Source organism: Clarias gariepinus, chromosome 14, assembly GCF_024256425.1.
Source record: "Clarias gariepinus isolate MV-2021 ecotype Netherlands chromosome 14, CGAR_prim_01v2, whole genome shotgun sequence".
Taxonomy (NCBI): Eukaryota; Metazoa; Chordata; class Actinopteri; order Siluriformes; family Clariidae; genus Clarias; species Clarias gariepinus.
In genome coordinates this window covers 23881861-23895560 of record NC_071113.1, presented here as the reverse complement: position 1 = coordinate 23895560, position 13700 = coordinate 23881861, and the positions used below count along the sequence as shown (strand labels likewise).

General features: G+C 41.2%; 1 protein-coding gene across 15 annotated transcripts in view; it reads right to left on the bottom strand.

The window, feature by feature from the left end:
• Positions 1-796: 796 nt before the first annotated feature.
• Positions 797-13700, bottom strand: part of ebf3a (EBF transcription factor 3a) — a 96687-nt gene continuing 83783 nt past the window's right edge. For 4 of the 15 annotated variants that reach the window (XM_053511474.1, XM_053511475.1, XM_053511478.1 and 1 more), the window contains exons 11-16: positions 13349-13437; positions 8513-8578; positions 7609-7774; positions 6452-6652; positions 5574-5771; positions 797-3675 (exon numbers count right to left, since the gene is read on the bottom strand). In XM_053511474.1, coding sequence (XP_053367449.1) covers positions 3644-3675; positions 5574-5771; positions 6452-6652; positions 7609-7774; positions 8513-8578; positions 13349-13437 — 752 coding nt within the window. In that variant the 3' untranslated portion in view covers positions 797-3643. The remainder of the gene's footprint in view (positions 3676-5573; positions 5772-6451; positions 6653-7608; positions 7775-8512; positions 8579-13348; positions 13438-13700) is intronic. The other 11 variants (XM_053511476.1, XM_053511477.1, XM_053511486.1 and 8 more) reach the window with 5 other exon arrangements.

Sequence of the window (13700 nt, the reverse complement as noted above, 5' to 3'; positions counted from 1 at the left end):
TGGATGAGTGACAAACCCCATGTGTGCCTGTAGGTTGTAATTCACATCATATGTAGATGAAGAGGTTCGTCTGACTCCTAATGGTGCCTTGTTAATGTCTACCAAATTGACACTTTTTAGGTGTTGCCGTAGGCGTGCAGTTTATAGTGAAATATCCACCGCAATGCTCTCAAGCGGAAGGCAGAAAGAACTAGCATGGAGAGGCCGAAGTGAAATGGCAGTTGTTCTTCAGGGATCAATGGGCTGAGCAGGAGGGCTGCTTCCCCCCGAGACTGCCCTTTTCTTCCAGGAATTCACATGAGTGAAAAGATGAAAGCCTTGTGTCACCAGCTCACCCCAAAACACCCAGAATCGCCTTACAGTCTCTCACCTACACCACACAACAACATGTGCAAGTGCCAGGCTGTAGATTTTATAGTGATCAAAAATCAGAGTCTATAGTGATCTGGGCCAAACGTAAGTCGGGTGGTGGTTATATGTACGAAACTTTGATGCATGTGTCTTTCTTTCAATGCCAGCTTATATATTAATTTCTTCAATATATATATATTTTTATTTAGTTACTTAGTTAGTTAAGAAATAAGTGGATATACGTTGTTTCACCTAAGTTGAAAATCTCCGCTGGTTTGGAGAAACTGAAATATCAAAGAGAGGAATATCAAACAACATACTATATCAAAGTTGTATCTGTAGTGATTTTTCCGAACCAAAAAAGGGGGGAGATTTCAAAAAGTAAGATTACAGGGAGGAGCCAGTCACAGACAAGAAATACTTTAATTAAATATTGTGTAAAATGAACATCTTTGTACAGTAAAATGTAGAAATGTTTACATAAACATAAAAAATGTATACATGAAACAAAAATAGTATTTTCCCCTTACAGAGTCAATCTACAATTTACTGAAATCTTCAGACTAATGGCAATAAAACACTGAGTGCATGGACTAATTAGGCTAAAAACACAAAAACCAGGTTGCAGTAAGGACGATATTCACAAATACACTTCATGTAACCTTGGGTTCCTCTCACTTTCAAGGTGACTTCCCCAGCTCCTCCACTTAGCTAAGCTTTGTTGAGCTATCACAAAGCAAATGCATTGCACATTCATCACTCATTCCCTTCTACAGCTGCCCTTGCTTCCTGCTGCTAAAGGAAACTTGTGTGCAGATTGCCAAGAGGGAACATCCCCTTTTGATTCGAAACCGACTACGTAACAGTACAACAGGAGATTTACAAAGTGTTAAGTGCAAAAACGAAAGAAAAAATAATCATAATCAAAAATAAAGGGAAAGAAATGCTTGGTGATTTTGGCACAGCTAGGCAAATCAGACTCATCGAGAGAGAAGGAGAAGGGATTATGTGAACTGGTTAACTAATATGATTCGCTACTATGCTGCTGTATCATGGCGTAATTACAAAATGACATGTACAATATAGAAGATCTTAATCTCGGCTCTTCATATACGTATATGATACAAAAATCTAACCTTTTTATTTTTTTTTTTTTCCCTTGGATTATCAGTCTTACTTGAGGGAGTACAGCAAATTCAATGTTTCAAAAAAATAGAGAAAAGGAAACTGACAAAATAGTCAAAAAGATGAGGGGTCACAATAATCACTTTTTTTATTTTTAGTAAAAAAAAGGCTTGTGCTTTTTACACCATTGATCATTTGAATGGTAATGATTGGCTTTGTGGTGGATGGGTTGTTATTAAAACAGCAGAAAGATTACTCTCAAGAGATTCAGTCTAAATTTTCGGACATATTTTAATAAACAGTAGTGACTGACGTACATATGATTTCCAGTCCCGATTTTTTTTTTCTTTCATTCGATTCCATTTTCATTATTTTTTTTTTTTATATTCTTTTTTGTTCGTTTTTTATTCCTCTGTTCCCTGTAAACATGGTTGAGCTATAATGTGGCAACGTCATGGGTGGCAGGTAAAAATGACTTTTTACATTCTACAAAAACAAAATTTACAACCACAATTGAATCTTTCCCCCCTGGGGCTGCTTGACATGCACATATTCTACTAATATTATTACAGCCATGTGTCACAAACAATTTATTTGACTATACAACAAACAGGTTTATTTAAAAAAAAAAAGAATTTGTTCAGATAATTTAAAAATTAATACAAAAATAAACAATGGATTTGATCGTTCCTTAAAATAATGAACTGCAAATGAAAAAAAGAGAGAAAAAGAAATGAATGGAATTGTTCTTATGATGTAAAAAAAAATATACAAATAAAATGTGTAGACATTGCAATAATCTATTCATACAAAATAATAAGAAAAAACGGTGGCAACTGGTCTTGGCATTAACATTCTGTGTTGCATCACGATATTGGCTATAATAAACATTACATATGAGCTCAAATAAAAGAATGAAAAGCAATATACAAAAAAATTTCAAAGATAAATACAATATTTATAATTGATATGTTACAAAAAACCCCTTAGTGATCACAAGTGTTTGTGTGAAAGTGTTGCAATGTATAAGACTATTTTACTCCTAGCTGTTTCAGTAGGAATAAAACTCTGTACTAAATATTTAAGTGGATCTGGAAAAAATTCAAGACGAGTGTATAAATATTTAGCTACAACTTTGGCAAAATCACAAAAGTCTACAATTGTATAACCACATACAAAACACATTAGGGAATAAGGAGCTAGAAGTAAAAGGACAACTTTTCTGGTACAAGAAACATAGACTCCACAGTAGCCTAAGAATGCAATAGTATACAGTGCTAGCAAAAAGTTGAAAAACATTGCAGATCACACTTGCTTTACAGGAAGCTTTAGCAGTGGAAGTATTTTCCTTCTTTTTCTTTTTTTTTCCTTTTTTTTTTAAACCAACAGACAGTAGCATTTCATCTCTGTTAGTGTGCTTGTTGAAGGCAAGAGAATTTTTTGCGATATCAAAGTTACAATTTCTACCTACAATAAGTTACAAAGTTCATTTTTCGATGAAGTATGCATGATAACATCTCCTCTGCTTGTTCCTCCCCATTCTCTCTTATTCACTTTAATCTTTACATTTTGTAAATTATATGTTTTAGGTTATGTTATTTCCAGTTTGTTGGCTCTGCAGTATTGGCTTGGCCCCTATTTTTCTCACCACAAATTAAAAAAAAGAAACGAAAAAAAAAGGAAAAACAAAAGAAAAAGTAATGAACAAAAAAAAAATATATGACTTCACATTATAGAGATGTGCGACAGCTGCGCATCACTCGAAAAAGAAACATTCAGAGACATTTCAGTGTGTTTTCATTATCCACAAAGTTGCTCCCCACACATAACAAGATCTAGCCAAGATAGAACCAGAAAGGTTTATACAAAATAGGCATTTTTCCTTCCGCAAGTATTTTTTTTTTCTTCAAGACAGAGAAACGTGAAAATATGACAAGAAATTCAGTCAATACATTTAAAATGTTCATGACAAAGTTTCTTGCATGTCAATTTACATTAGTTTGAATAAAATCTTTAAAACAAAGTCTCTTTTTTTCCTTCTTCGGAATTAAACATACATGTTGAATAACTTCGTGACGGATGCCGGTCATTTCAGGAGAACGTTCTGAGACGTACCCCCAGGCTCACTGCACGGACACTGCCGCTTTACAAAAGGTGGAAGTGCAATTTACATGGGAGGGACCACCAGTCCGGACATAGCTACAAAGGGGAAAAAAAGAAGAATTTTAGTTTGATATATCTATAAATACTTGCATGTATAATAAAGAAAGCAGGGTATTTCCGGAGCACTTTGACTGACAAGGCATGGCACAGTTGAAGAGACTGCGAGTTGTGTTTGAAAGACCGTCACGTCGAACATTTTATCAGGAAAAGGCGCATTTGTGGGAATGTTTTTTTTTCTTTTTTTTTCCCCCAACAAGAAATGCAGGAAAGCCTTCAACATTTTAAATGAGGTTCCTTCTGACATTTTAAGGAGAAAGTATCCACGCTCCCACATGTGTGAGATTTCTTTTAGCGTTTTGTTAATGGCCATCAGAGAGGCCAGACTCCCAAGAGGACGTCCATGCTGACAGCTGAGAAACAACACGGTCACTTAAGCTAACGTCACCGAGCCGGGGCCTTTGGCTCTCTAGCCAGAACGCGCATTCCTCTAAGCTTTACCTACTCGCCTATCTTTTCTTTCGGGTTCGAGGCCACCCTTTGCGACGTTCCATCTGCTTTCCTTATTTGAGATCTAAAGCGTGGATAAGGGAAGAAATCACAGGCTCCAAACACTATCTATAGAGTGATGGAGAGAGAGAGAGAGAGCGCGCGCTAAGATTTATGAACTCTACTCATTTCCACAATTAGGTGGCTAGTGAGCTGCCTGGATTTTTTTTTTTTTAATTCCTTTCAAAATAAAAACATCCTTTAGCTACTTTGTGGAGTCATGCTTGAAGTGCTTTTAAGTTTGCCTAAGCACCCAGTGCCATGGCATTCCTCATTAATTTCTGCAAACCACATATTAATAAGTGGATGCATGTAGCAGCATGAACTTTAATTTCCCAGTTCATTAGCTCTAACATTATTAATCTTGGATGCACACACTATGGCTAAAACATGTTTTCAAAGCAAACAACTCGGCCTTGACGGAGAGGAAATACAAGCAGCCTCAACAGGCTCGGGAAGTCGTTAATTTGCTGAATGACGCTGTCCTGCCAAGGATTTCACAACTGTTTCTTTCTGTTATCGTGCCGACATCTGAGCACCGCCTCGCATTACAGTGTTCATCAAAACAATGTCATATTCTGCTCGCACAGGAAGCCAGAGCTCTGTGCCTCTCTATGAAATCTTAATGCATCCGCCCTGTAAGCACCGTATAAGACCCATTGTTTTCATAACTACGGTGGAGGGGGAAAAAAAAGACATTTTTAACCAGCTACAATATTCATAGGAAATGGCCAGAGCTCTGACGCGTGTGTGTGTGTGTGTGTGTGTGTGTTTGTGCTTTCTCAAGGCTGTGAAGTCAGTGATCTTTCATTCAGGATCCATTCAAGTGCTGTGCTACATAGCAGACATACACAGCCCTTGTTCATCTGTGACCCCAGCACACCTGGTAAAGTCAGTTAAAGGCACTAGGGAGTTTGTGAATACAATGTTCAATTCAGATCGAATGCATAGAAGGTGGTGAATAATGCATCAGTCGAATGGCCATGGCATTTTAAGCAACTTGTTTTGTGTTAAGACTCCGTCGGATTGGTGATTCGGTTCACTTATGCGGACTTTTCCGCGGCTACGCTGGACGCCGGTTCAACTGTGCCAAACCCGCAGAGAGTCTCTCTTCTCTCCTGAGATGCTGGACTCCCCTCAATCATTAATGTTAGATAAATAAAACAGACACATAAAAGCCACACATGCACATTCATGCGACATGCCTGCATGCATGCTTTCTATCAGTCATCCATCCATGTGTTTATTCACCCATCCACACACATATATAATTGATACAGGCAGCCATGTTGGAGAAGCAGCATGGCAGCAAGAAAAGGGGCATTTTCAAGAGAGCCAAAGAGTGAGGCAGCAGTGCGGCGTCATAAAAGGAGGGAGGCGGCTCTCACCTTGAAGTCCATTGCCATTTGCACTGGTGCAAGAAGGAGGTGGAGATGCTTGGGGCCTGACAACGGGGGCAAAGGCGCTCTTTTGTTTCACTGCAGAGATGACATTGGCAGGTGAGAATGAGAAAATGCCGTGTGTACTGCTACAGTTTGAAGAGAGGCTGACCGAAGAGGCTGCCATGGTAGGGCTCGATGGAACTACTGCAATAGAGCAAACATAGTCACCACTCAGAGAGAGTTTCACTTTTTTTCTTTTTTTTTTTTTTCGTTTTCTTGACTAACAGACGAGAGTCAGGGAGAGCCAGGCCTCGCCTCTTTTTCAAATAATAATCATGGGATGAAAACAAATCAGGGAAGCATGGATATGAGGAAATGATCAGTCTTTAGTGGGGGAGGGGTTGTGCGTGATGTGTGTTCTTTCGCTTGCACACAAAACTGATTGCAAATAAAGGAAGAGAAAATGGGGATTGGGATGGAATGAGATGGGATGTCCTGCCTCGGCCACTTGCTGGATAATAGGTGTCTTTTTCGACTCTGACGACAAAAAGAACTTTTATTGAGGTTTTGTTTGTTTAAAATATAATTTATTACTCTGTGTCAGTGGCCTACTCAATTGGTTCTTTTTTTTTTTTTTTTTTTTGGTTTTAAAATTTTTTGATTTTCTTTTTTTTTTTTTTTTTTTTTAAGGTTGGATCACTATGTGGCTTGTTTCGGGTGTTCAGCCTCCAGAGTCACCCCTCCTTTTATCCAGTAGCACACATTCCCAAAAAAAAAAAAAAATCAAAAAGAAAAGAAACAAAACTAAACACAGACAACAGAAGTGTCAAAAGGAAAGGGAGCACAGGTGGGGAGAGCAGAGGAGGGGAAAAAAGGGTAATTACCTTGATACTTACTGCCGTAAGGCGAGTTGGCGGATGAGCCGTTGAGGAATCCGGGCGAGCTCGGGACACCCAGGTTGGGCATGCCAGCGTTTCCGTAGCCGTTCATGCTGTTGCTGACGGTGTTGTAGTTGGACTGCTGTGGGGTGCTGCTGGGCACGTAGCCGCGAGGCGACACGCTGCTTGTGTTACGGCTGTAGCCAACTGCAGGAAAAACAAATGCACTATTGAAAAAGGTAGAATGATTGAGATTGTCATTTCATATCCAGAATGCATCTAGGTGCCATCTCCTGTCCACAAGATCCTGGTGAAACTTTGCTCCAGGAAGCCTTAAAGCGTTTTATGGACATGGACTCCCTGCATAATCTTTATGTCCATTTTGTTTTTTGTATCCGGCTTAACGCATTATGCTGTGCATGTTTTGCAGTTTAATATTCCTATGCATGTTAGCAAGAAAAGCAAATATGGTAAAAAAGGGGGTTATGTAAAATGGGTCAGACTATTCTAGAGATCCACCTTACATCCAGGCGGGAAAGATAGAGCAACAAGCAACATGTACCACCAAACCAGTCAGAGCTTATTCAATTCAATTCAGTTTTACTTATATAGTGCTAGACTTAGTTATAGTACTGTATACTTACTTATACAGTTTTACTTATATAGTGCTTTTTACAATGGTCATTGTCGCAAAGGAGCTTTACAGAATCAAAAATCATGGGAGTTTGAAAAGTGTGAGGGAATATGTATGAATTATAACGATCAGATTGTCCCTGATGAGCAAGCCAGGGGCAAGGGTGGCAAGGAAAAAGTCCTTGAGATGGAAAATGGAAGAAACCTTAAGAGGAACCAGATTCAACAGGGAACCCATCCTCATTTGGGTGATAACGGATAGCAGGGATTGATTTCCAGTCATACTGTGTGTTAGGTGACTGGAGGTTCAGTATAACAGTAGAGGTGTTTAAGTTAATATAAAGTCCAGTTATTGGAGGCTTAGGTACAAAACTAAACTATAGAGTGACTGCATCTGAGAAGAGCTGTCTGTGTCAGTGGCCTACTAAGTCTAAGTCTAAAACCATCCTTACAGCCTTACTTATTATTATTATTATTAGTAGTATTTTTTATATTTCTGCAGTTTATCTTCACATATGATCTACCCTTACCCTGTGAAGTCTCTGAGACGTTGACGGCCAGCTGACTGCCGAAAGAGTTGACGCCCATCATGCCGCCGTGGGACGCGGTGTTAGCGAGAGATGGGATCTGGTTGTGGTTGCGTGGTACACTGTAGAGAGCCTCGGCGATGTCTGCCGCCCGCTTCAGAATGATCTCCTGCACCACAGAGTGAACGAGGCATGGATGAGATACATGAAGTCACTTTGCACGACCAGATTCGGTCACATTTCATTCAACTATTTTAAATCTTAAAAATATCTTATCAGTTATGAGCCAGGGTATTACTTGAATCGAACAACAACAACAAAAACAAAAACACGCTCTGAGCTTCACATTTTTTGTTATTTCAATTCTGATTTCAGGACAGTTTCCAGGGTGGCACAAGGCTAAAGAAGAAAACACCATGGATGGTTGCTTTTGAATATTTATTAGCCCTCTTGAGCACATCAGAACAAGCGCTACTCTCTAGAACGTGTTTGAGGAGAGGGGGAAAAAAAAACACCTTTTGGGCCAAGTTCAAGGTTATTCTCCCATTTAAATCAACCACTTACTTACTATGTGTGTGTGTGTGTGAAAGTGTATGTGTGTGTTGTGAGCGATTAACTCCTGTTTTTGCTCCGTGTGCAGCAACCACAAGTAAATAGCGAGGGAAAATAGATATAAAAAAAGCACACGCTCTCGGTGTAATGACACCCTGCTACAGTACAATGGCCTGCAGCTAGCTTTGAAATGTATAAAGAGGAGCATAGCAGGGGGAGAGAGAGAGGCACTGATTTAATTACAGCCACTGTACTGAGGGAGAGGGAGGCCGAGAGAGATAGAGACAGACAGAAAGAGAAAAGGGATCGAGGGGAGAGGGCTTATTAGCATGCACTGGTGTAGAGGGTATTTTACCTGGTTGTTGTGGGGCATGCCGTACAGAGCCTCCACAAGGTCAGCTGCTCTCTTTAGTAGAACCTCCTGCAGCACAAACACACACACACAAACAGAGTTTATAATGAGTTACAGAAATGCAAAGTGTAAAATAAGTGCATGCATGCAAGTCCATGCTTACTGTATGCTTTATTTATGACCTTAGCGACATGTACACGTATTGTATTCTATTCAATTCAACTAATATCCGATTAACGGACATTTTAGGAGGGATTTCCTTCCTTCGTGTGTAACCTCTAAGCTAAATGATTAAAAAATAAGCACTTGAGTTTTAAATGCTGTGGCCTATGGGGTATTAAACAAACAAACACACACACGCGCACATTCGTGGCGATACATAAAGCAATACGGGAGCGACGTTCGGTCGGTCGGCTAAATCCACCCACTTTAGCAGCGAAGAACAATGAGTCATTTTCCATATCTTAATTAAACTGGCAGAGTGCTCAAAGACAACATCTCACCCTTTAATTCATGCCCCAAATTTGTAGTGGAGTTCAATGCCAATTCCTCTTTCTTCAGAACAATAAAGTGAATTAGCTCGGGTTAATCTAGTTCTTTCATAATGGCATTAGGAAATTTTTCAATTAACCTCTTTCACTGGCTGTTGTAAAGGACTTCATAAATGAGTTCTCGTGCGGAGCTGCCTGAGAGGCTGCGCCCGGGGACCCGGGTGCCCACAAACCCCATCTTATCCATGTCTGCATGCCTCCAACCCCCCCTACTTATAGCACAACACGGATTAACTTTCTGCTTAGCTTCCCTTCAAAAATTACACCCAGCCTGCCAACAAGCCAACACAACCACCCTGATCCAGGATGTCTCGCTTGGCCTAGCCTATTGTATTATTTATTTATTTATTTATTTATTTATTTATTTTCCTGCTACATGCAACAACTTCAGAGCTGATGGTGTTCCACGAGAGTGATGCACAAAATGATTAACATCATATCTTCTAATAAACTTCGGATCCTCTCAAGGTAACTTTCCAGGAAGTACTGCTTTTTGGACAAGGAATGGAAAGTCGAGCTTCTTGTCTACAATTTCAATCTTGTACTATCCACAGTTCTGCCCTTGCTAGCATGTTCACCGGATCGCACACTGTATCTTAGCATGGCTGACCGGCTTCATTCCTAGTCACGGACGCCATCTTGAATCCGTACTTATCAAGATTAATCGCATAAGTCGGGGCTCTTGGTGCGTGCACCATACGTTTTATAGAGACGCTGTCTAATCCTGAGAGGGAGCGGATGAGTGGCTTTTAAAATGGGCATTTAGCTTAGAAATTGCTGTCTCTGCTTCATGTTGCATGCATCTAGTTTGCATACAAATAAAGAATTACACTTGTCACGCGGCAGGTACAATCAATGAAAGGCCCAGCTGTCTTAATCCTGTCCCATCAACCGGCTCTGTGCTCTTTCTCCCCCTCTCCATCTCCTTCTCTCTCTCTCTCTATCCTGCTCTATGAGTGAGATAAAGTGTTTTTTGCTGCGGCACTAATAATTACTCATCATCTCCGTCCGTCATATCACAAGACTCCTTATACGTCGCTGCCAATTTTACCTGACGATTACTACAATTAAGACAGCCGCTCTCACCGAGACGAAAGCCTGCCTGCGTGAGACTCTCTCGAACCCCTTGTCCATATGGCACCCGGGCCGACGGGATGTAAAGATAGTTTAAGGAAATCACATCTCCTCTCCACTTTAATCTGTCGTTAGCTACAAGGTGTCTTTGCTAATGAAGCGGATTTAGCAGCCGACGTTGGAGTGCGACGAGAGAGCGAGCCCATATCGGCAGACGAGACGCCGGGTGCGTTTGTTTTGTTCCTCTCAGCCTGCCGGCCTCACGCTGAGAATATTATTAGCGGTGAATGGTATTTGAGAAGCATTTCGATGTAAATTCATGAGCGCCGTGCTAAGTGTAATTGACTCTTCTTTTCCTCCCTTCGCCGAGACGTAGCAGACTCCAGGTTAAACGGAAACTATTAAAGCTCAGAAACGATCCCCAAGCTTGCTTTCATGACAAATGCGTCCGGTTATTATTACAAGCATTTGCTGTTCTGCCCGTGGACGTGAACCATTTAAACAGGGCTCTTCTTGTTATCACAGTCCAATATCAGGAGTGGTACACAGTATATCGGCAGCGTTGCACGAGACGGGTGAGGTGAGCTGGCTGGAGGTGCTAATGTCATTCTAAAGTGTAAAGCAATTATTCTGTTAGTTCTAGCCTCAGGTTATGAATACATTGAGGAGCGCGGGGCCCAATAGATGTAGCTACTTCAAAAAGCCAAGAGAAAGAAGATGAATTTTAATGCATGGGTAATTGCTCGACATGAATGCATTTCTAATAAATTTTCTTGTATATTAGATTGAGGAGGAAGCGGCGTAGATTTGTGCTTGCCAGCTCGAAACGAACGGGAGAGGAATGGAAAGGCGCGAGGCAGCCATTAATTTACGAGCAAAGCAGGCAGGTTAGCACTAAATCATCGCAATAAAGATCGTTTGATCAGCTCCAAACGAAAAGAATAACATCTAATCAGAGTCCTATTTCTTTCTTTTCACTCTGGTGTGTATGGAGAATAATGGACGATGCCGCTTGCGAACGGAGAGACTAAGCAGAGTGAGAGCGAACGCCCCCTTAGCAATCTCGTCCTTCATCACATGACTGACTCCTGATATTGCCTTTATTCTCGCTCCCTAGCTTCGTATATAAATATGTTCATTCGACGCCCCTCACCCGGGATTTTCCGCGCAAACTTTGATCTTATCTAAAATTAGGGAGGTAAACTTCAATTTGGCGCCGCTCTCACTCCTGGCGTACATATGTAGCAGCGGCATTATTAGTGTACGTCCGAAGCAATACAGGTTTGCCTTATTGCTTTTCTGTCCCGAGCACAATTACCCATCAAAGCGCGGCCATTGTAGATTCCCTACAACAGGAGGGAAGAGTGGAGGGGGCAAGGCACAGTGGAAATCAATATCAGGCTGGTATTATCAACTCTGCACTGAAGTAGCGGAGAAAACAGGGGTGTGACACGTTCACCTTAATGCTAACACGCGGTTTACATTTCTCCCTGCGAACCCCCTCCTCCTTATTACTGCGGCCTGTCTTGGCCCTAATGGTGCCGTCCCTCACACGCACACACTCATGGTCTCATTGCGAATCCGTGTAAGGGTCAATTGCTGCTTTGCGTGGAGCCGGCTGTGACCCGCCGGTTTCCCGCCTCGAGCAGACGGCTGCCGTAACTATGATAAATCACTTGGCACTTTCATTTACATGCCGCTGAACTCCACATTTGGGTCCATTAAAAGCCAAAATCAAATATTTATGTTGTTTATTGGAGCTGCTAGAATCCATCTCTCCTCGGCAATCGGTTTGCGCCGAAGGCCCCTGGTGTTGAAGGTTTACCTGAATTAGAAAGAAAAAAAGCCCTTCTGAAGCTTTCACGCCCACTTTTCCTGCATCACAGGCTTTCTCTGCCTTTACACTCTCCCACAGTTGAAGGAAAGCAAAAAAAACACAGGCATTTTCCAGACAAATCAATACTTTTTTTGTTTTGTTTTGGTTTGTTTCTCTTTATTTTGTATATATATTTTTTTTTAAAGCTGGTTGTAATAGAGATATAAGTGTATCTTTTGAAGCTTAGCAAAAAAGCAGAACATCACGGTGTTTGGAACAAAATGCCCGGGTGTACAGGCAGGGAGAGGTCGGCCTGGCTGGTTCTGTTTTATTGGTAATGGATAGTTTAAAGCATTTACTGGAACAAGATTTCCTGTCCAGATATTGCTCTCCACAGAGAGCGAGAGAGCCAAGTGTAATTGAAACACATCATGTGGCGTGGGCTGGCTCTGCTCGGGGATGCTTAGCTTGGTGTGTGTCTGTGGGACACGAGGCTGGTCGTGCTCGCTTGAAGCAGCCAGGCTCGACTTAATAATAGCACCCGCGCCCCCATGCTGGGCTTTAATAGATATTTGTATGATATCTGTTATTAGACTTTAGCGGTGGTCAGCTCTCACTGAGCGCCCATTAACTGGGTACAAAATAATATCTTAATGTGATATCGCGAAAGGGCCCAGCCCTCGGCGCTCGGGCTCAGAGGAGGAATTAGCGTGTTTTGGAGCTGATCAAAGCCAAATGAGGGCAATAAATACATATATTGGGAGAATAATCAAAGTATTATAAGATTTTCTTCTGCCTTGTTCGTTTGCGACATACATCCGAAGAAGGCGGTAGGTATCATGGGAACATCTGGTGAACCGCTGGAATTGTTAGATTTAAATGAAATGGGAAAAAAAAGAAAAAAGAAGAAGAATATCCACACAGAGCATGCTGATATTAACGTTTGGACTTCATTTATTAACCCAGTAAGGCTTGGACTTATATCAGAAAGCTTTGTAAACAAAAGATTAAAGTGGATCTAGCTTTGGAAAATGAAAGGAAAACAAGAGCAAAATAATCACACATCAGAAAGAGGGCTCTGCTCCGATTACAATCACCACTGCTTACTGGAGTGGAAAAATGCTTAATTGAACTATTTCGCTACACAGAAAGTTTGCGCAATTCTGGCAGAATTCAAACACCAGGGTCTGCAGGTTGCCTATTTTCTGTGTGTGTGTGTTTCAGTGATTTGATTCGTGATGACTTGCCAAAATTGATTGCATGTACTAACATCGGCGTCCTGAATTGTTTCCCATTTTGAGATTTCTACGATAAACATCTCTCTCTCTCTCACTCTCACACACACACACACTCTTTCACTCTCTTTCACTTCCACTCAGTCTCACACAGCATACTGACCTTTGGCAACCTCTCCGGGTCACCTGGATGTCTGGGGATGACCTTCTGCAGTCTCTGGAATCCGTAGTCGATAGTTGGCTCGTTCAAAGCTAAACCGCAAAAAACAACAACAAGCATGGTACGCGTGTTAGTTTCGCTCGCAGGAGGCGCGCACGCACGCACGCACGCACGGCTTGAGCAGTCAAACTGAAATGTGGCATACATAAAGTTTATTGCATTTATTTATCAAATCTATGCAAATCTCTGGATGTGTTCGAGCATTTGAATAAAACACAATAACATACTTTAGTTTTAGTGTGCGGCATACGGATGAACAGATAAACACACGTACACGCGCAACAACGTTGGAGGC